Raw genomic sequence first — 22,110 nt, forward strand, 5'->3', positions numbered from 1 at the left:
TAAAAGTCTCCGTCTGGCAAGTTCTCACCCAACGTGCAATCTCAAGTATCATCTTATCACTGCTCGTCAGACAGATTTATAACTTTCCCGGACATTTATCTCACATAGTATTTCAGTTCGAAACATGGAACAGAGAGCTGGTTTCTTATTTTATTGTTCATTTATGGATTATGAAGATAATGTTGCTATGTCCACATAAACATAGCATTATTTCTTCAGTGGTTTTGAAGTAAACGGTTACCATAGAGATAACAATAATGCCAATAAGATGTAGTGTATACCTGTACATGAGCAAGTCTGTACTTTTATGTTTTATATATACCGTTGTAGGCAGTGTATATTTCATGTATGGAATTAATAGGTCGGATCACCATTCTCTCTCTTGTGTCTTCAGTTTAGAGATCACCTCAATGCTTCCTCGTCATCTCCCCATTGATTTGCACTCGGACAAACTAAAGTGACACTTAGACTGTTCATGTCTCCACAGAGTTAGTCCTTTCATGATACACCATCTGGCCTCCAATTTCCACATCTTTGCACGTCCTCTCGGTGTGATTCAACTTGCGACTTCTTGCGCCATTTGTGCTCTGGGATTGTGGAGCCGTGAGATGCTAGGAGACAAAAAATGTATTTGAGGCATAGGTTACGTCCCAAATGACACCCCTATCCTTAAAAAGTGGAATAATTTTGACCAGAGACCTGTAGGCCCATAAGGCTCTGGTCAAAAGTAGTGCACTATTTAGGGAACAGGGTGCCATTTGTGATTGCAGACGGTGAACCTGAGACCAACCCCTAGAAATCCTATAATCGACCTGGTCAATCTGCTTATACATTCAGCTTTGACACGGCAGGGAGCCAGTAGGGCTGCAAGCTTGGGTCATGACTAATACTGCTGGTCTGCTGGCCGTGACTGTATGCTGCAGTCTGGGTTGGGTAGGTTACTTTAAATGTCATCTGTTACTCCCCAACTCTGGCTGCAGCAGACACCGCACATTAAACATTTATAGAGAAATGAAGCTAGACATGCCACAAGAGGTCTCTTTGCAGTCCCTAAGTCCAGAACAGGCTATGGGAGGCACACAGTACTACATAGTGCCATGACTACATGGAACTCTATTCCACATCAAGTAACTGATGCAAGCAGTAAAATTTGATAAAAAAAAAAAAAGATAAAAAAAAACACCTTATGGAACAGCGGGGACTGTGAAGCTACACAAACATTGGCACACACACACACACACACACACACACACACACACACACACACACACACACACACACACACACACACACACACACACACACACACACACACACTATACATACACATGGATTTAGTACTGTAAATATGTGGTAGTGGTGGCCTTAGGGCACATTGTGTTGTGAAATCTGTGAATGTATTGTAATGTTTTAAAATTGTATAAACTGCCTTAATTTTGCTGGACCCCAAGAAGAGTAGCTTCTGCTTTGGCAGCAGCTAATGGGCATCCATAATAAATACATATACAAATACCAACCACCACCACCATCCCACACTTATCGCTGTGTAGTAATCACACACATACAATTGGAATTTCTTGATTTGGAATGTTTGCTGCTGTAATTGTAATTCCACCATGGGTCCACCACCTCCATGCAGACCAATTTAGTGGCCTTGTGGTTAATGTCCACCCTGAGATTGGAGTTAGATAACTGGCCAAGTCATTCCTGTTTCACTACAGAAACTAGTGTCACTCTACCCCTCCCCTCTCTCTATCTCTCTCCCTCTTTCCCTTTCCCTCTCTCTATATCTCTCTCCCTCTCACTCTTTCTCTCTCTCTCTCTCTCTCTCTCTCTCTCTTAATCACTCTCTCACCCTCTCTCTCTTAGTGCATGCTGGGAGTGTTTTTTAGTTCAGAGGCTCTGTGGAGGGCTCTGTCCTAACTTATATTCAATGTTTCTTTTTTTATGGTGGAGTGTTAATGCACTGTTAGTTTAGCGGTACCCACTGTTTTTGTTGAAAGTTAGAGACGAAGAGGACAGACTTTTAGTTTCCTGGGGTTTGAACGGTGTGGTGTGCAAGATGGCTTCGCAGCCTAGCACAGAGGAGACGTTGTCGTCATGGCATAGATTCAGGTGTGTTCCTGAGAATGGACTTAAGATGGTTCTGTTCGCGGTCGGCGAACAGGTAGGAGCTGAATTTATACATTCCGCCTCCAGAATGAACGAAGTGGAATATTTGTAAGGGATGTGTTGGTCCCGATTTCTCCTCTTTCGACTCCTTCGACAGTGGTGGTAGTTGCAAATCTGCCTCTGTTTATTACGGATAATCAAATCCGGAAAAAGATGAGAGGTTTTGGTAAGTTCTCTAGCGGTTTTCCTGTACTGTGGGCAGGATTTCAGGCAGATGCCGTTAAGCATTTTGTTTCTTTCCGGAGGCAAGTGTTCATGTTTCTGAAAAACAATGAGAAACAATGAATTGTGCATTTTAAAGTGAGGCATGGGGAGGGGCTCTACGCGTGGTTTGGCTGCACAGATAGTCTGCAGTGCTTTGAGTGTTGGGGCATAAGAACTTAGCGTGCCCACATAAGGCTGTCATTTATATATATTTTTTTAACCAGGAAAGTCAGTTAAGAACAAATTCTTCTTTACAATGACGGCCTACCCCGGTGACGCTGGGCAAATTGTGCGCCGCCCTATGGGACTCTCAATCACGGACGGATGTGATGCTTCCTGGACTCAAACCAAGGACACCTCTTGCACTGAGACGGAGTGCCTTAGACAGCTGCACCACTTGGAAGCCCCTTAAAGTTGAGGGTACAAGCGCCAGTGGGGGAAATTGAGGTCAATGTGAGGGGGCCATGAGACGCCGGCTACAGAGGCTGGGTCTAGTCATGCTATAGATGGTGGTGTAGATGAGGCTGGGTCTAGTCATGCTATGGATGGTGGTGTAGATGAGGCTGGGTCTAGTCATGCTATAGATGGTGGTGTAGCAGAGGCTGGGTCTAGTCATGCTATGGATGGTGGTGTAGCTGAGGCTGGGTCTATTCAGGCTAGAGATGGTGGTTTAGCTGAGGCTGGGCCTAGTCATGCTATAGGCGGTGGTGTAGATGAGGCTGGGCCTAGTCATGCTAGAGATGGGAAAGGGAAAGGGCATCCCTCATCAGTTGTACAACTGAATGCATTCAACTGAAATGTGTCTTCTGCATTTAACCCAACCCCTCTGAGTCAGAGAGGTGCGGTGGTGGTGTAGATGAGGCTGGAGAGAAAAGGCAGGTGGTCAGGATGGGAGATGGAGACGAGGAGGAGGAAGGTAAGTCTGAGGAAGAGGATGATGAAGAGGCTTTCTTTTCAGACTCCTCCTCAATGGGTACAGAGCTGACAGCCAGTCAGGCAGAGGGGTCAAAGTATTGTTAAGGTTCCTGAATGAGACTAAAGGGAAAAAGAAGGTTAATCTTGAAGCTTTTTTTTGCGATCCAGGAAAGTTTGTAAGATCAGTACAACACGCTATGAAAAATGATGGGGATGGTGTCCTCTCACCCAGGAAACGTTTTAGGTTGAGGAAGTGGGTCATAACGGTGCATATGGGTCTACCTTCAGACGCTGTTTAGATTAATAGTTTTTTTCTGGCACTGGCGCTTTTTGAGCTTTGCTATTGGTTTCTTTCTTTGCTGGCTTTTCTCCCACTTCTTATGGAGACTCTTCGGGTAGGCTCACTTAATATAAATGGTGCCAGAGATGCAGGAAAGAAGAGTCTGTTGGGTGAATATATAAATAAAAAAATACAGGTGTTGTTTCTGCTGGAGACGCATATTGATGAGGTAAATGAAGTCGATTGGGGGCTCTGGTGGAAAGGGGCAAGTGTGCTGAGCCATGGAACAAATGTTAGTGCAGGGGTGACAGTCCTTTTTGCTCTGGGTCTGGCCGTAAACATTTGCTCCTCGAAGGAGGTGTGCAGAAGTAGACTTCTTGTAGTAAAAGCAGAAATGAAAAACAGGGGTTTTGTTCTTATACATGTGTATGCGCCTAACACAGGGAGAGAGAGGGGGCTTCTGTTTGGGTGTCTTAGACATGAACTCTCACAGGTAGCGCCTGAGGAGACGCTGGTGGTCGGCAGGGACTGGAACTGTACAATGGATTTTACAAAAGACAGAAATGGGGAAGAGCCTCATTCAGGCTCAGTGGGGGTGGTAAGGGACATCATTAATCAGTTTGACCTAGTGGATGTTTGGAGAACTAGACATCCCAACACAAGGCAGTAAACATGGGTCAAGGTCTTTGAGGCTAGGGTGAGTGCAGCCCGACTCGATCAGTTTTACATGTCCAGGAATCAGAGCAATAGGTTGTTGGGTGCTACTATTCTCCCGGTGGGTTTTTCGCATAACCACATAACCATGTCTATTTCACCAGGGCCTCGGCAGGCATCCTATTGGAAGTTTAATGTAATACTCTTATAAGATGCCACTTTTTGCTCAGGTTTCAATACTTTTTGGGAAAGGCGGGCGCAGCAAAGAGAGGAGTATGAGTCAATGGTGGGATGTGGGAAAAGTCCAAATTTGGCTTTTCTGTCAACAACTCTCTCATCCTCAGAGGCCAGGAGAGTATTGGGGGAACTCGAGCATAGTATCAGTGAGGTGTAGGTAGAGCTGGTGGGGCAAGGCAATGAAGGCCTCCAGGCTAATTAGCTGAATCACATAGGGACCTGGTCAGTTTTTTCCAGGTTAAAGCAAAGGGAGCACTTGCAAGAGCTAGGTTCTCAATGCTCAAGGAAATGGATGCCCCGAGCTCCTTCTTCTTTGGTTTGGAAAGATAGAGCGGTGAAGCCAAGGGTATGCATTGTCTACGGTTGTCGGATGGGTGGGTGACCTCTGTGGTGGGGGAGATGCGTTTTGTACTGTGTTTTATAGTGCAGAACTGTGTGATCCTATGTGTGCTCAGGTTTTGTTTGCAGCACTCCCTAAGCTCTCTCTGGCACAGAGGGATGAAATGGACTTCCCTTGTTGTCCCATGAACTGGCAGAGGCCGCAACCAAGATGTCCCCCGGCCATGCACCGGGGGTTGATGGACTCCCAGGGGAGTTTTATAAAATATTCTGGGGAATAATTCACATCTGAAGTCACATCTGAGCTCTATAGTACACAAGGCTCTGACATATTGTGTACCGGGACGCTTGTTGTTCTTAATCAAGAGTTTGTAATGTGAACTTTGGACTGGTCTCTTTAGAACAAGAGAAGGTGTTTGATAGAGTGTGAAGACCATTAGTATCTGTTTAATATAATGTCTGTGTTTGGGTTTGGGGAAAGGTTTTTGGCCTGTGGGAAGATGTTGTATGCTGGGGCATACATGTATGTAGGTATGTATTGTCAAGGTGGGAGGGGGGCCCAGTAGGCCAGTCTGGGTGATGCAGGGCATTAGACAAGGATGCCCTCTATCGGGGCAGTTATATACACTAGCCATTATGCCTTTTTTGGGGCCTGCTACGCAGGAAACTGCAGAAAGTGTGCTGGACAGGCATGGGGGTGTGGACAGGTATAGCAGTGTTGGCGTATGTAGATTATGTTTCTGTGATGATCGGGAATGGGCAGGATATGCAGGCACTAGAGACTAGTTCACCTTAGCTTCGTCAGCTAAGGTGAACTAGGCTAAAGCAAAGCTCTGTTATGTGGGGCATGGAGGGATAGGGTCCCCCCCCTCTGCTTCCAGGGGGTTTGCAGTGGGGTTGTGGAGGGCTTAACATTTTCGGGGTGTACCTGGGCTCGGAGAGGTGGGTCAGGAAGGACTGGGAGGGGCTGTCACAGGCAGCGGTGTTAAGACTGGCCAAGTAGAGGTGGCTCCTGTCCCATGTGTCATATAGAGGGTAGGTGATGATAATCAACAACCTGGCAGCATCCTCCCTGTGGCATAAATTGGCTGTCCTCAACCCCCCAGTGTTGCTGGTCTGCGTTGCTTGCAGACCAGCAACGCAAGCTGGTGGATTTTTTCTGGTTGGGCCATCAGTGTTGTATATGTCTGTCCACGATGGAGGACAGGGCCTAGTGGAACTGGAGAGCAGGTTGGCTGCATTCCGACAAAAGTTTTTATTTTTCCTTTATTTAACCAGGCAAGTCAGTTATTAAGAACAATTCTTATTTTCAACAACAGCCTAGGAACAGTGGGTTAACTGCCTTGTTCATGGGCAGAACAGCAGATTTTTACCTTGTCAGCTTGGGGATTCGATCTTGCAATCTTCCGGTTACTAGTCCAACACTCTAACCACTAGGCTACCTGCTCCCCCAAGGTGGTGCAGATATTGCTGTACCATACTGATGTCGGCTGGAGGGAACCAACATGCGAGCTGCTGAGGAGAGCTGGCGGATTAGGGTTGGACCGGCAGCTGATTCTCATGAGGCTGGAGAGCGCCTAGCAGCTGTAAGGCCCACATGAGAAGGGGGTGTGGAGCCTGGGCTGTGTGTATGAGTGTGGGAAGAGCCTATCTTCCACAACCCAGCCATCCTTTTGAGATCGTTTCAGTCGCTCAGCCTGCAGAGGCGACTGATGACAGCAGGTTTACTAAGGCTGGGTGACCTGTGGCTGTAGGGGGAGGATGGGTGGAAAACCCCGGAAGTCCTGCCACAACAAACAGGATTAACATTTCTTAGGCTGCTGGAGAGCTTCCTGGAGGAGGTCCAGGAGGCACTGTCTGAGCCGGTAAGGGGGGTGTTTGAGCGGTCAAAGGGGAAGGGGCCACAAATATTTCCACCACTGCAGGTGACGGCAGAGACTGGGGACTGGCAAGTGGGTCTGGAGGACTTGTTAGATTGTAGCACTCTGAGCATGGAGGAGTTTGAGGGGGTGGGAGGAAAATCCCTCTACAACCTCTGCATTAAGGTGAGGAACATTAGGAGCCTAACAGGAGTGAAGGTACATCAGTGGCAGGGGGTATGTTGGGCGGAGAGTATGGTGGGTTTTAGATGGAGGGGGCTCTACAAACACCCAGTACCAAAGAGGTCACGGAACCTCCAGTAGATGGTTCTACATGGAGCCATGGCCACTAACAGCTGATTGGCACGGGTTGACGCGGGAGTCGGACAGGGGTGTCCTTTCTGTGTCATGAGTGAAACTGTGATTCATGTGTTTTCTGTGTGTGCCAGGTTAATGCCATTAATGTCTTTGTTGGAATGTCTGTGTGACAGGTTGGGGGTGGTTTTTACAGTTGGGATGTTTATAATGGGGTACAGGTATTCTAAAAAGGAAAAGGCCAAATGTGTGTTGTTGAATGTTCTGTTTGCTCAGCCAAAGTTGGCAATTTACTAACCAGGAGGAACAGGGTCAAAGGTGGGGGGAATAACAGACCCTTTACTATTATTGGGATGGTCTCTGCATGCCATAGGCTGGAATTTGAGTTCTATAAAATGATAAAAACTGTGGAGATGTTTCAGGAGATATGGTGTGTCGGGGGAAGGTCAATACAGCTGGGGAAGATGGGTTGGATATACGGTTGTAGAGGTTTTTTGTTATTGTGATGTGTGGTGTTGTTTTGTATTGTGGTGTAGAGGGCAAGGTGAGTATGCAGCACAGTGAGGTTTTAATGAAATTAGGATGTATCATTAAAGAAAGACAAAAAGTCAAAAAGTCTCTCTCTGTCTCTCTTTCTCTCTCTCTCTCTCTCTCTCTCTCTGTTTATCTCTCTCTCTGTTTCTCTCTCTTTTTCTCTCTCTCTCTCATTCTCCAGCTGTACATCCAGACCACCACCCTCTGTGTCTCTAAGAATCTCAGTGCCTTTGATAACACAACTGTCACTCTGTCTCTCTCTCTGTTTCTCTCTGTTTCTCTCATTCTCCAGCTGTACATCCAGACCACCACCCTCTGTATCTCTATGAATCTCAGTGCCTCGGTGGCTTTGGGGATGCTCTACATTCCTAAAGTCTATGTTATCATCTTCCACCCGGAGCTTAATGTCCAGAAGAGGAAGAGGAGCTTCAAGGCGGTGGTGACGGCCGCGTCCCTGACCACACGCCTCTCACACAAGACCAGTGACAGGCCCAATGGAGAGGCTATGACGGAACTTTGTGAAAACGTCGATCCAAACAGTAAGTTCCACCACATCAGGGTCTATGTTCTCAAACCGTCTCGGAGTTATAGTACAGGGCTGGTATTTAAAAAACTGTCTATGACTTGGAGTCCTCATCTAGGATCAGTTTTGCCATTTTTAGATCATAACGAATTCAATTAAATCAATCAAATTAATTTATAAAGCCCTTTTTACATCATCAGATGTCACAAAAGTGAGTTCATCAGTATCCCAATTAGATGTTGCTTATGCAGCAGCTACTCTTCCTGATAGTATCAGTACATGAACACAAGGGCCCTGATCCTAGATCAGTACCCTTGCTATGAGACGCTTTGTGAATACTGTCCCAGAATGTAGTTTTAAGTTCAACCGTTGCTATCTGAATGAATATACTGCGTTGCTGCTGCTGAGAGAGTTTAAACTGTTTGACCCTTATCTGCTCTTGGAGAATCTGCAGTTGACCATCTTTGCTTCACAAGTTTGACAGAGAGAGCAATTAAGAGGAGGTACAAATTAACTCCCCACTCCTAATAAGTGCTACTTGTAGTATTGTTAACGGGACTCCTCGAACATATCGGGTGGTCTCTGTCACAAATGGCACCCTATTCCCTACATAGTGGTCTACATTTGACTGGGATCCCGGTGAAAAGTAGTGCACTAAGTAGGGCATAGGGTGCCATTTGGGGCCACCATTTGTTATGTTGTTTGTATGCTTATCTATTTTTCGAAGCGCATTTTCTCATTCAAATGGAACACAGGGTGCAGGGTGACACTCATAAACACACTATTAGTTTATCTGCGTTACCTCCATCTGTTTTTTTATTTTGATTGAATTTTTTTAATGGATTTCACAGTGTTAGGATCACACTCCAGTTATCACTAACAGGCATTATGATGTATTACGTTTAATTTGTAATATAAAAAACGGATGATGTTCAGGATAGTTGGGTATCAATTACTCGTATGTTTTTCCTTGTATTCGTTTTAGTATCTAGGGAAATTATGGAAATTGATTTTCCAGTTCGGTCAAAGTAGGATTACGCCACAGGTAGAATGTATTATTGTGTTGTGTTTGTCAAATGCGTAGTTGGTATCAAGAACTCATATATTTTCCTTTATTCAAGGATTCATCCAAAGGTTCACTCAATTGAATCACTCAAAATTATGTTTGACTTTTCCACCCTGCAGCATACAGTATATCCACAATGGTTGAACGTCACTATTTTGACATCATTCGAATGAGGCCATGTTGTAAAAGAGCATGTGAAGGAAGACCTTGGAATAGTCACGTACGACACCCACAAGGAATGCTGCTGGTTGTACAGAACTTAAATGTGTTCGTCCCAACCGGAACCCTATTCCATATGTAGTGCACTACTTTAAACCAGAGTCCTGGTTTAATAGGGAATAGGATGCCATGCATTTGAGACAAGTCCTATATGAATGGATATGTCCTCCCACAAGCTTTACTCTGTTTTTCAAATGCTATCTCTTAACACTGCAAATGCTATCTGTCTTACCACTGCAAATGCTATCTGTCTTAACACTGCAAATTCCATCTGTCTTACCACTGCAAATGCTATCTGTCTTACCACTGCAAATGCTATCTGTCTTACCACTGCAAATACTATCTGTCTTACCACTGCAAATACTATCTGTCTTACCACTGCAAATGCTATCTGTCTTACCACTGCAAATGCTATCTGTCTTACCACTGCAAATGCTATCTGTCTTACCACTGCAAATGCTATCTGTCTTACCACTGCAAATGCTATCTGTCTTACCACTGCAAATGCTATCTGTCTTACCACTGCAAATGCTATCTGTCTTACCACTGCAAATGCTATCTGTCTTACCACTGCAAATGCTATCTGTCTTACCACTGCAAATGCTATCTGTCTTACCACTGCAAATGCTATCTGTCTTAACACTGCAAATGCTATCTGTCTTAACACAGCAAATGCTGTTTGTCTTACCACTGCAAATGCTATCTGTCTTACCACTGTCCATGGCTACTAGCAATCTACTAGCAATCTCTGGAAAAACATCCAACTCAACAATCTAATGAAAAGTCTTGATTATCAACAGTATTGATTATCAACAGTATTGATTATCTAGAGTATTGATTATCTACAGTTTTGAATATCTACAGTATTGATTATCAAAGCCTCTACAGTAGTCTTATTACAGCACAACACGTGTAGAAGAATGCCTGGGAAGAATAACCCACATGTTCAATTATAACTTGGATAACCTCAGGCTGTTTCAATGTGTTCTGAGTTCAGAGTAATGTTGTGATGTTGTAAACACATGCAAACACACGCGCACGCACGCACACACACGCACGCACACACACACACACACACACTGCTGTAAACACCACCAAAGCTGATCAGGAGCTATGTTCTTGTCATTGATTTCCACTATTACAGTTGCCTTGGTCTTGTGATCCTTGTTTCAGCATGAATATCATAGCATTGGTAATATGAGAATGCAGTCACCTACTGGGATCGCACAATCACTACAACATTATGGGCTGTATCTCAGTACCATTACAGGATAACAACAACGTTTTGTTTTAGAAGATACAACCCATTGTATACTCTTCGTACATTTTGGAGTAACAAGAAAGCACTAGGAATTGCAGTATTCTTCAGGCTACCATTGGAATGACACCGTCCACATTTTAACTGTGTTTTTCTTAATCAGAAAAGGTCTCCGTGCAAAAATAAAATCCTCCAGTAATGAATGTGTAAATTCTAATTTCATGGGGAATATGTGGTCTCATTACAAGGCTCTATACCTCAACCCCTTTGAGGTACACTGGGACAGACATACTCACCAAATAATGTTTTCTCTCCAACAGGCTAAGTCTCATAATTTATCAGAGGTAAGACCAAATTAATGTTCTACTACTTTTTGCTATGACCTTGTTCCCATTTCTTGAAGGCTGAAGGAGAAGAGAGACAAGGAAAAAATAGGAGAGGAGAGGAGAGGAGAGAGGAAAGAGGAGAGGAGAGGAGATAGATGAGAGAGGAAAGTAGAGGCGAAGAGAGGGGAGGAGGATGTGAGTGAAAAGCTGATGAGCTTCTTCCAGCGAGATATTTATCAGAACTTTTAGAAATTCACTCCCAACTTTCACATGGGAGAGACAAGGGGAGCAGAACATGACAGTTTAATTGAGTGGCAGGAATATAGTCTCTTTGAGGTGACTCCTGAAACTGCATTACTATGGATCAGGGTCAAGAGATCAATTTAAATTGAAGGCAGTCAATTTGGGAACTAAACTGAAACAATAATAATTGAAAAAAAAGCATTTATTTTCAATAACTTCTCAATAAACTGAAATGTAGAAGCTATTGTTTAATTCACATCACTTCCTGAATTGACTGAGATAATTGAATGGCCAACCCTGCTATGGCGCATGCTTCCTGATCACCCTACCCATTGTATTTGGAACGTGCTAGCAAGAGATATGTGTACCTTTAAAATGGACTGCACACTGTACACATCAAATACGTCTAGAATGTGTCACGTTTACTTGTAATAGGTTTCTTGGATGTCATATGTGGTGTGATTACACATTACACAGGCTCAGTGATTAGAGTGTTGATGACAACGACAGAGAAGGTAATGTGTGGTTATACCTGTAGAGAGAGTGTAAATAAGGTAATATAGGCATCCAGGCATATTAGACACGTAGCTTTAGGGCCTAATCCAACACCCTGGCAACCATGTTTTCGTGGGGTTGTTTAAGACAATACCTCTCTTGTGCTTTGAGAAGGCATCTTTTCAATCAATATGCTGATTGTATTCCTTTTTATTTCACACAGTAAACATTGCTTTTGAAAAAGCATATATAAAATGCAAAGTGTAAAGTTTTTCTGACTCTTAGAAAAGAAGTATTTCCGAAAGTGTTCTTCACTGTCCACATAAGAGAAGCGTTTTTGGTTCCAGGTAAAACCTTGCCTCTTCCAAAAAATGGAAGGGGAAGAAGGCAAGGAATTTGTCTGTCGGCCCTGCATTAAAGATCAAAATTGGTTAAAGAAAATTGTGATAAATAAAAAAGTATACCAGTTAAATTTAAAGACCAAATAAATGGACAGACTGCAAAATAGATTCCATGCCACATGGTTTATGAACTCATTCACAAAACGACACCGGATTCAAAACTTCAAATTTTCAATTGAAATTATCATGCAAATTCTTGCAACAAATAGAATGTTATATATATATATATATATATATATATATATATATATATATATATATATATATATGGGGGATACAACCTTCCCAACTCTGCAGATATCGCTGCGAAGAGACAGAATCATTAGATCACTTGTTTTGGTACTACCCATATGTAAGTTGTTTCTGGTTCAGGAATGGCTGAAGGATAGAAAAATGTACCTGGAGCTAACTCTGTAAATAGCATTGCTGGGTGATTTGAAAAGTCATAGTCAATCGATCAATAAAATAATACAACTTTTAGTAAAAATGTTCATCTTTAATTTACAATCTGTAGAAACTATGAGAATAGAAAGGTTCAGAACTTTTTGTGAAAGATCAAAGCACAGTTGAAAAATATATGGCAAATGTAAATAAAAACTGGATGGTCTTCAGAGATAGATGGGAGGGGTTGAGGGTAGCTGAAGGATGGGACTGGATTGTCTTTAGAGATAGATGGGAGGGGTTGAATGAAGCTGAAGGATGGGACTGGATTGTCTTTAGAGATAGATGGGAGGGGTTGAGGGTAGCTGAAGGATGGGACTGGATGGTGTTTAGAGATAGATGGTAGGGGTTGAGGATAGCTGAAGGATGGGACTGGATGGTGTTAAGAGATAGATGTGAGGAGTTGAATGGAGCTGAACTAATGTAAAATATACCGTGTCCCTAAAATGTATATGGAAACATAAATATACATATAAATACAACAATTGCAATGATTTTACTCAGTTACAGTTGATATAAGGAAATTCTCCAATTTAAATTAATTAATTAGGCCCTAATAGTTGGATTTCACCTGACTGGGCAGGGGTGCAGCCATGGGTGGTCCTGTGAGGGCATAAGCCCACCCACTTGGGAGCCAGGCCCACCCACTGGGGAGCCAGGCCCAGCCAATCAGAATGAGTTTTTCCCCAAAGACAGAGATACTCCTCAGTTTCATTAGCTGTCCGGGTGGCTGGTCACATACGATCCCGCAGGTGAAGAAGCCGGATGTGGAGGTCCTGGGCTGGCGTGGTTACAAGTCGTCTGCGAAATGAATATTCAATTATCTGGCAACTCTAGTGGACATTCCTGCAGTCAGCATGCCAATTGCGGGCTCCTTCAAACCTTGAGACATCTGTGGCATTGTGATGTGTGACAAAACTGCACATTTTAGAGTGGACTTTTATTGTCCCCAGCACAAGGTGCACCTGTATAATGATCATGCTGTTTAATCAGCTCCTTGATATGCCACTGGATTATCTTGGCAAAGGAGAAATTCTCACTAACAGGGATGTACACAAATTACTCAACATTAGAACATTAGAAACAAATAAGCTTTTTGTACGTGTGGAATATTTCTGGGATCTTTTATTTCAGCTCATGAAACATGGGCCCAGCACTTTGCGTATTGCATTTATATATATTTCTCTTCAGTATATACAGTACCAGTCAAAAGTTTGGACACACCTACTCATTCAAGGGTTTTTCTTTATTTTTACTATTTTCTACATTGTAGAGAAAACTATGAAATAACACTTGGAATCATGTAGTAATCAAAAAAGTATTATTAAACAAATCAAAATATATTTTATATTTGAGATTCTTCAAAGTAGCCACCCTTTGCCTTGATGACAGCTTTGTACACTCTTGGCATTCTCTCAACCAGCTTCACCTGGAATGCTTTTCCAACAGTCTTGAAGGAGTTCCCACATATGCTGAGCACTTGTATGCTGCTTTTCCTTCACCCTGCGGTTGATCTTATCCAAAACCCTCTCAATTGGGTTGAGGTCGGTGATTGTGCAGGCCAGATCATCTGATGTAGCACTCCATCACTCTCCTTCTTGGTCAAATAGCCCTAACACAGGCTGGAGGTGTGTTGGGTCACTGTCCTGTTGAAAAACAGATTATAGTTCCACTAAGCACAAACCAGATCTGATGGCGTATCGCTGCAGAATACTGTGGTGGCCATGCTGATTAAGTGTGCCTTGAATTCTAAATAAATCACTGACAGTGTCACCAGCAAAGCACCATCACACCTCCTACTCCATGCTTCACGGTGGGAACCACACATGCGAAGATCATCCGTTCACCTACTCTGTGTCTCACAAAGACACGTTGGTTGGAACCAAAAATCTGAAATTTGGACTTATCAGAACAAAGGTACAGATTTCCACTGGTTAATGTCCATTGCTTGTGTTTCTTCCTTAACCACTTGTTCCTCCAGGACTAGGGTCATACAACATGCATCAACAGTCAATACTAGAGACATCACTCTTAGCATGACTACATATGTTACTGTTAGCATAGGTTACATATGGTTACATACAGTGGCAAGAAAAAGTATGTGAAACCCTTTGGAGTGTCCTGGATTTCGTCATAAAATAGTCATACAATTTGATCTGGTCTTCATCTAAGTCATTACAATAGAAAAACACAGTGTGTTTAAACTAATAACACACAAAATATTGTATTTTTTTGTCCATATTGAATACATCATTCACAGTGTAGGTTGGAAAAAGTATGTGAACCTCTAGGCTACTGACTTTTCCAAAAGATAATTGGAGTCAGGAGTCAGCTAACCTGGAGTCCAAACAATGAGACGAGACTGGAGATGTTGGTTAGAGCTGCCCTGCCCTATAAAAACACTCACAAAATTTGAGTTTGCTAATCACAAGAGGCATTGCCTGATGTGAACCATGCCTCGAACAAAAGAGATCTCAGAAGACCTAAGATTACAAATTGTTGATTTGCATGATGCTGGAAAGGGTTACAAAAATATCTCTAAAAGCCTTGATGTTCATCAGTCCACAGTAAGACAACTTGTCTATAAATGGAGAAAGTTCAGCACTCTTGCTACTCTCACTAGGAGTGGCCGTCCTGCAAAGATGACTGCAAGAGCACAGTGCAAAATGCTAAATGAGGTTAAGAAGAATCTTAGAGTGGCAGCTAAAGACTTACAGAAATCTCTGGAACATACTAACATCTCTGTTGACGAGTCTACGATACATGAAAAACACTAAACAAGAATGGTGTTCATGGGAGGACACGACGGAAGAAGCCACTGCTGTCCAAAAAAAACATTGCTGCACGTCTGAGTTTCGCTAAAGAGCACCTGGATGTTCCACAGCACTTATGGCAAAATATTCTGCGGACAGATTAAACTAAAATGGAGTTGTTTGGAAGGAACACTCAACACTGTGTGGAGAAAAAATGGGCACAGCACACCAACCTCTAAACTTCATCCCAACTGTAAACTATGGTGGAGGGAGCATCATGGTCTGGGGTTGCATTGCTGCCTCAGGCCCTGGTCAGCTTGCTATCATCGACGGAAAAATGAATTCCCAAGTTTATCAAGACATTTTGCAGGAGAATGTAAGGCTATCTGTCCGCCAATTGAAGCTCAACAGATGTTGAGTGATGCAACAGGACAACGACCAAAAACACAGAAGTAAATCAACAGCTGAATGGCTTCAACAGAAGAAAATGCACCTTCTGGAGTGGCCCAGTCTGAGTCCTGACCTCAACCCGATTTAAAATGCTGTGGCATGACCTCGAGAGCGGATCACACCAGACATACTAAGAATAAGGGTTCACATACTTTTCCCACCCTGCACTGTGAATGTTTACACGGTGTGTTCAATAAAGACATGAAAATGTATAATTGTTTGTGTGTTATTAGTTTAAGCAGACTGTGTTTGTCTATTGTTGTGACTTAGATGAAGACCAGATTAAATTTGATGACCAATTTATGCAGTTTTCCAGGTAATTCCAAAGGGTTCACATACTTTTTCTTGCCACTGTATGTTACTATTAGCATTGTTAGGTTCTTATTTTTCAGAGTAAATAACCCACGGACACTAGAGAAGCTTTAAGCAAGTTGAATTCTTTCCAAAGCTTCTGTACAGCTGTAATTCAGACAACCCAACACTTCTCCCATCCAGATATATATATATCCCACTTAAGACACTCCTCCTTCTCTCGAATCCTTCTTATGGTTTAACAGGAAAAGAGTAACAAGATACCAAACCCTTATTACTCCCTTCAGGTGACCTGTCCTCACCTCCTGACCTCAACCCCTCCTTCATCTAATCCACAGATGTCCATCTGTCTTTCCTGTATCAACACGGTGCTCTGCTCCCGTCCCCCAACACATTCCAACACATTCCATAGCTATCTGTCTTTCTACAGAGACCCAGTCTCTTTAGTACTATGTGTCTAATCTATCATGTCTTTAATATCTCAATGTTCAAAATGTCGAATCCAACAGCATAGATTGCGTATCATGGTTACATACAGTATATTACTAGTAGCATGGGTTACTTATCATATGGCCTGTCTCTGTCCCTGTCCTTTCCTGGTTGGGTTGTCAATTCCAGTCACAGTCTGCGTGCCAAATGGTACCCTGTTCCCTACATTGTGCACAACCTTCGACCAGGATCCATAAGGTAGCCACAAAAGTAATGCACTATAAAGCAAATAGGGTGCATTTTGGGACACTGACTAGAGAAAACGCAGCAGTCTGCCATCTCTCCTGCCTCGTCCTCCGTCATGTCTCCCCATAGAGCACTGAACCATCTGGTCCTGGGCATTCCTCATCCCTCTGCTCCTCTCTCTCTCTCTCTCTCTCACACTCTCTCTCTGTCTCTCTCACACTCTCTCTCTGTCTTTCTCTCTCTCACACTCTCTCTCTGTCTTTCTCTCTCTCACAGTCTCTCCCTCTCACAGTCTCTCTCACTCACAGTCTCTCTCACTCACAGTCTCTCTCACTCACAGTCTCTCTCACTCACAGTCTCTCTCACTCACAGTCTCTCTCACTCACAGTCTCTCTCACTCACAGTCTCTCTCACTCACAGTCTCTCTCTCTCTCTCTCTCTCTCTCTCTCTCTCTCTCTCTCTCACAGTCTCTCTCACAGTCTCTCTCACTCACAGTCTCTCTCACTCACAGTCTCTCTCTCTCTCTCTCTCTCTCCTCCTCTCTCTCTCTCTCTCTCTCTCTCTCTCTCTCTCCTCTCTCTCTCTCTCTCTCTCTCTCTCTCTCTCTCTCTCATCTCTCCTCTCTCTGCTCTCTCCTCTATCTCTCTCTCTCTCCTCTCTCTCTCTCTCCTCTCTTCTCTCTCTCTCTCTCTCTCTCTCTCTCTCTCTCTCTCTCTCCTCTCTCTCTTCTCTCTCTCTCTCTCTCTCTCTCTCTCTCTCTCTCTCTCTCTCTCTCTCTCTCTCTCTCTCTCTCTCTCTCTCTCTCTCTCTCTCTCTCTCTCTCTCTCTCTCTCTCTCTCTCTCTCTCTCTCTCTATCACGCTCCATCTCTGTGCAGCTGTCTCTCTCTTTCATTGTGTCTTGGTCTTTTGCTACTCTCATTGCCCTGGAACCTGACATGAATAGCATGATACCCTATAATTAGTTATCCAAGATGGCGTAGCAATCAGATGTCTTTTGTACTCGTCTTGTCGTGTCTTTTGTATTTATATTTTTATATCTTTTCTTCAAATGTCTTTTTTATATATTTTCTAAAACTCAACTTCAAAATACTCTCCTGCAACCCGCCTCACCCAATGTGGTGCGGATCAGTTTTTTTCTAAAGTATTATTCACCTCGAATTTGTAATCCCCCAACAGAAGCTAGCCAGTTCACTAGCTACTAGCTAGTAGTCAGCTAACCACTGCTAGCGGTCATCAGCTAACCTTTAGCTCGGAAAGCTCTCGCCAGTTTGTACAACGCGACTCAAACCAGAGCACACCAGACCTATTTTCTCTCCATATCCCTGGATTCCTACTGCAAGCTCTGGACATTTTCACCTGGATCTTCGCAGCTAGCTAGCTGCTATCCGAGTATTGGCTAACGTCGGTCCTGGAGCAAGCACCAATTAGCCTGGAGCTAGCCCATGCCAGCCACTCCTGGGCTACAATACCGGGACCCCTTCTACTGCCGGTACGGGGCATGGAACCCCGCCGATCCTTCACGACTGGACTATGACGTAGGGGTACTCAACTGGCCTCTACATCGCAACCACACCTGAATGCCCATCCGATAGCCACGGCCCGCTAGCTGCTAGCTGTCTAGCATATTGGACTGTTAGCTATATAGATCCATCGGCCAATTTCTTGGGCCACTATACCTATTTTGCTAATTCGACTTGGACCCTTCTGCTACTCGGAACCCTATTAATCCATCACGACTGGTCTGTCGATGTCACCGCACGCGTAGGCCAAAACAGACTTTCCTCCGTCGAGACATCCCTCTAAGGCCCTTCTGCTAGCTTGCTAGCCCCAGCCTGCTAGCTGTCTGAATCGCCATGTCTCCAGCCAGCCCAACCACTCACTGGACCCCTATTGATCACCCGGCTACGCATGCCTCTCCCTAATATCAATATGCCTTGTCCATTACTGTCCTGGTTAGTGATTATTGTCTTATTTCACTGTAGAGCCTCTAGCCCTGCTCAATATGCCTTATCCTACCATTTAGTTCCACCTCCCACATATGCGGTGACATCACCTGGTTAAAACGTCTCTAGGGAAAATATCTCTCATCATTACTCAATGCCTAGGTTTACCTCCAATGTACTCACATCCTACCATACCTCTGTCAGTACATTATGCCTTGAATCTATTCTCTCATGCCCAGAAACCTGCTCCTTTTACTCTCTGCTCTGAACGCACTAAACGACTAGTCCTGATAGCCTTTAGCCGTACCCTCATCCTACTCCTCCTCTGTTCCTCTGGTGCTGTAGAGGTTAATCCAGGCTCTGCAGTGCCTAGCTCCACTCCTACTCCCCAGGCGCTCTCATTTGTTGACTTCTGTAACCGTAAAAGCCTTGATTTCATGCATGTTAACATTAGAAGCCCCCTCCCTCAGTTTGTTTTATTCACTGCTTTAGCACACTCTGCCAACCCGGATGTCCTAGCTGTGTCTGAATCCTGGCTTAGGAAGTTCACCAAAAACCATGACATTTCCATCCCTAACTATAACATTTTCCGACAAGATAGAACTGCCAAAGGGGGCGGTGTTGCAATCTACTGCAGAGATAGCCTGCAGAGTTCTGTCTTAATATCCAGGTCTGTACCCAAACAATTCGAACTTCTACTTTTAAAAATCCATCTTTCCAGAAACAAGTCTCTCACTGTTGCCACTTGCTATAGACCACCCTCTGCCCCAAGCTGTGCCCTGGACACCATATGTGAATTGATTGTCCCCCATCTATCTTCAGAGCTCGTGCTGCTAGGTGACCTAAACTGTGACATGTTTAACACCCCGGCCATCCTACAATCTAAGCTTGATGTCCTCAATCTCACACAAATTATCAATGAACCCACCAGGTACAACCCCAAATCCGTAAACACGGGCACCCTCATAGATATCATTCTAACCAACTTGCCCTCCAAATACACCTCTATTGTTTTCAACCAAGATCTTACCAATCACTGCCTCATTGCCTGCATCCGTAATGGGTCTGCGGTCAAACGACCACCCCTCATCACTGTCAAACGCTACCTAAAACACTTCAGCGAGCAGGCCTTTCTAATCGACCTGGCCCGGGTATCCTGGAAGGATATTGACCTCATCCCGTCAGTAGAGGATGCCTGGTTATTCTTTAAAAGTTCCTTCCTCACCATCTTAAATAAGCATGCCCTATTCAAAAATGTTTGAACCAGGAACAGATATAGCCCTTGGTTCTCTCTAGACCTGACTGCCCTTGACCAGCACCAAAACATCCTGCATTAGCATCAAACAGCCGCCGTGATATGCAACTTTTAAGGGAAGCTAGCTTTTTCAATGAGAATTTTGCATCCTGTAGCACAAAGTCAAAAAAGTTCTGGGATACTGTAAAGTTCATGGAGAATAAGAGCACCTCCTCCCAGCTGCCCACTGCACTGAGGCTAGGAAACACTGTTACCACTGATAAATCCACAATAATTGAGAATTTAAATAAGCATTTTTCAACGGCTGGCCATGCTTTCCACCTGGCTACCCCTACCCCGGTCAACAGCCCTGCGCTCCCCACAGCAACTCGCCCAAACCTCCCCTACTTCTCCTTCACCCAAATCCAGAGTGCTGATGTTCTGAATGAGATGCAAAATCTGGACCCCTACAAATCAGCCGAGCTAGACAATCTGGACCCTCTCTTTCTTAAATGATCTGCCGAAATTGTTGCAACCCCTATTACTAGCCTGTTCAACCTCTCTTTCATATCGTCTGAGATTCCCATAGATTGGAAAGCTGCCGCGGTCATCCCCCTCTTCAAAGGGGGAGACACTCTAGACCCAAACTGCTACAGACCTATATCTATTCTACCCTGCCTTTCTAAGGTCTTCGAAAACCAAGTTAAGAAACAGATTACTGACCATTTCGAATCACACCATACCTTCTCCGCTATGCAATCTGGTTTCAGAGCTGGTCCATGGGTGCACCTCAGCCACGCTCAAGGTCCTAAATGATATCATAACCGCCATCGATAAGAAACATTACTGTGCAGCTGTATTCATCGACCTGGCTAAGGCTTGTTACTCTGTCAATCACAACATTCTTATTGGCAGACTCAACTGCCTTGGTTTCTCAAATGATTGCCTCGCCTGGTTCACCAACTACATCTCTGATAGAGTTCAGTATGTCAAATCGGAGGGCCTGTTGTCTGGACCTCTGGCAGTCTCTATGGGTGTGCCACATACATCAATGATGTCGCTCTTGCTGCTGGTGATTCTCTGATCCACCTCTACGCAGAGGACACCATTCTGTATACCTCTGGCCCTTTAGACACTGTGTTAACTAACCTCCAGATGAGCTTCAATGCAATGCAACTCTCCTTCCGTGGCCTCCAACTGCTCTTAAATGCAAGTAAAACTAAATACATCTCTTTAACCAATCTCTGCCCGCACCTGCCCGCCCGTCCAGCATCACTACTCTGGACAGTTCTGACTTAGGTGTCTGGTTAGACTGTAAACTCTCCTTCCGGACTCACATTAAACTTCTCCAAACCAAAATTAAATCTAGAATTGACTTCCTATTTCGCAACAAAGCATCCTTCATTCATGCTGCCAAACATACCCTCGTAAAACTGACCATCCTACCGATCCTCGACTTCGGCGATGTCATTTACAAAATGGCCTCCAACACTCTACTCAACAAGTTGTATGCAGTCTATCACAGTGCCATCCGCTTTGTCACCAAATCCCCATATACTACCCACCACTGCGACCTGTACGCTCTCGTTGGCTGGCCCTCGCTTCATACTCGTCGCCAAACCCACTGGCTCCAGGGCATCTACAAGTCTCTGCTAGGTAAAGCCCCGCCTTATCTCAGCTCACTGGTCACCATAGCAGCACCCACCCGTAGTTCGAGGTCCAGCAGGTATATCTACTGGTCACCCCCAAAGCCAATTCTTCCTTTGGCCGTCTCTCTTTCCTGTTCTCTGCTGCCAATGACTGTAACAAACTGCAAAAATCACTGAAGCTGGAGACTCTTACCTCCCTCGCTAGCTTTAAGCACCAGCTGTCAGAGCAGCTCACAGATCACTGCACCTGTACGTAGCCCATCTGTAAATAGCCCATCCAATCTACCTCATCCCCATACTGTATGTATTTATTTATCTTGCTCCTTTGCACCCCAGTATCTATACTTGCACATTCATCTTCTGCACATTCTACCATTCCACTGTTTAATTGCTATATTGTAATTATTTCGCCACCATGGTCTATTTATTGCCTTACCTGTCTTATCCTACCTCATTTGTACATGCTGTATATAGATTTTTCTACTGTATTATTGATTGTATGTTTGTTTATTCCATGTGTTGTTGTATGTGTCAAACTGCTTTGCTTTATCTTGGCCAGGTCGCAGTTGCAAATGAGAACTTGTTCTCAACTAGTGTACCTGGTTAAATAA

The 22,110-nt window shown here is 44.1% G+C and overlaps 1 protein-coding gene across 3 annotated transcripts in view; it reads left to right on the forward strand.

Annotated features, from left to right (window-relative positions):
• Nucleotides 1-22,110, forward strand: part of grm7 (glutamate metabotropic receptor 7) — a 344,805-nt gene that overhangs the window by 313,285 nt on the left and 9,410 nt on the right. Inside the window, exons 10-11 of one of the 3 annotated variants that reach the window (XM_029692860.1) lie at nucleotides 7,802-8,048; nucleotides 10,896-10,919. The exons of 1 other annotated variant lie outside the window; for it this stretch is intronic. In XM_029692860.1, the coding sequence (XP_029548720.1) occupies nucleotides 7,802-8,048; nucleotides 10,896-10,900 (252 nt within the window). In that variant the 3' untranslated portion in view covers nucleotides 10,901-10,919. The remainder of the gene's footprint in view (nucleotides 1-7,801; nucleotides 8,049-10,895; nucleotides 10,920-22,110) is intronic. One more of the 3 variants, XM_029692859.1, reaches the window with a different exon arrangement.

This window comes from Salmo trutta, chromosome 16, assembly GCF_901001165.1.
Source record: "Salmo trutta chromosome 16, fSalTru1.1, whole genome shotgun sequence".
NCBI classification, from domain to species: Eukaryota; Metazoa; Chordata; class Actinopteri; order Salmoniformes; family Salmonidae; genus Salmo; species Salmo trutta.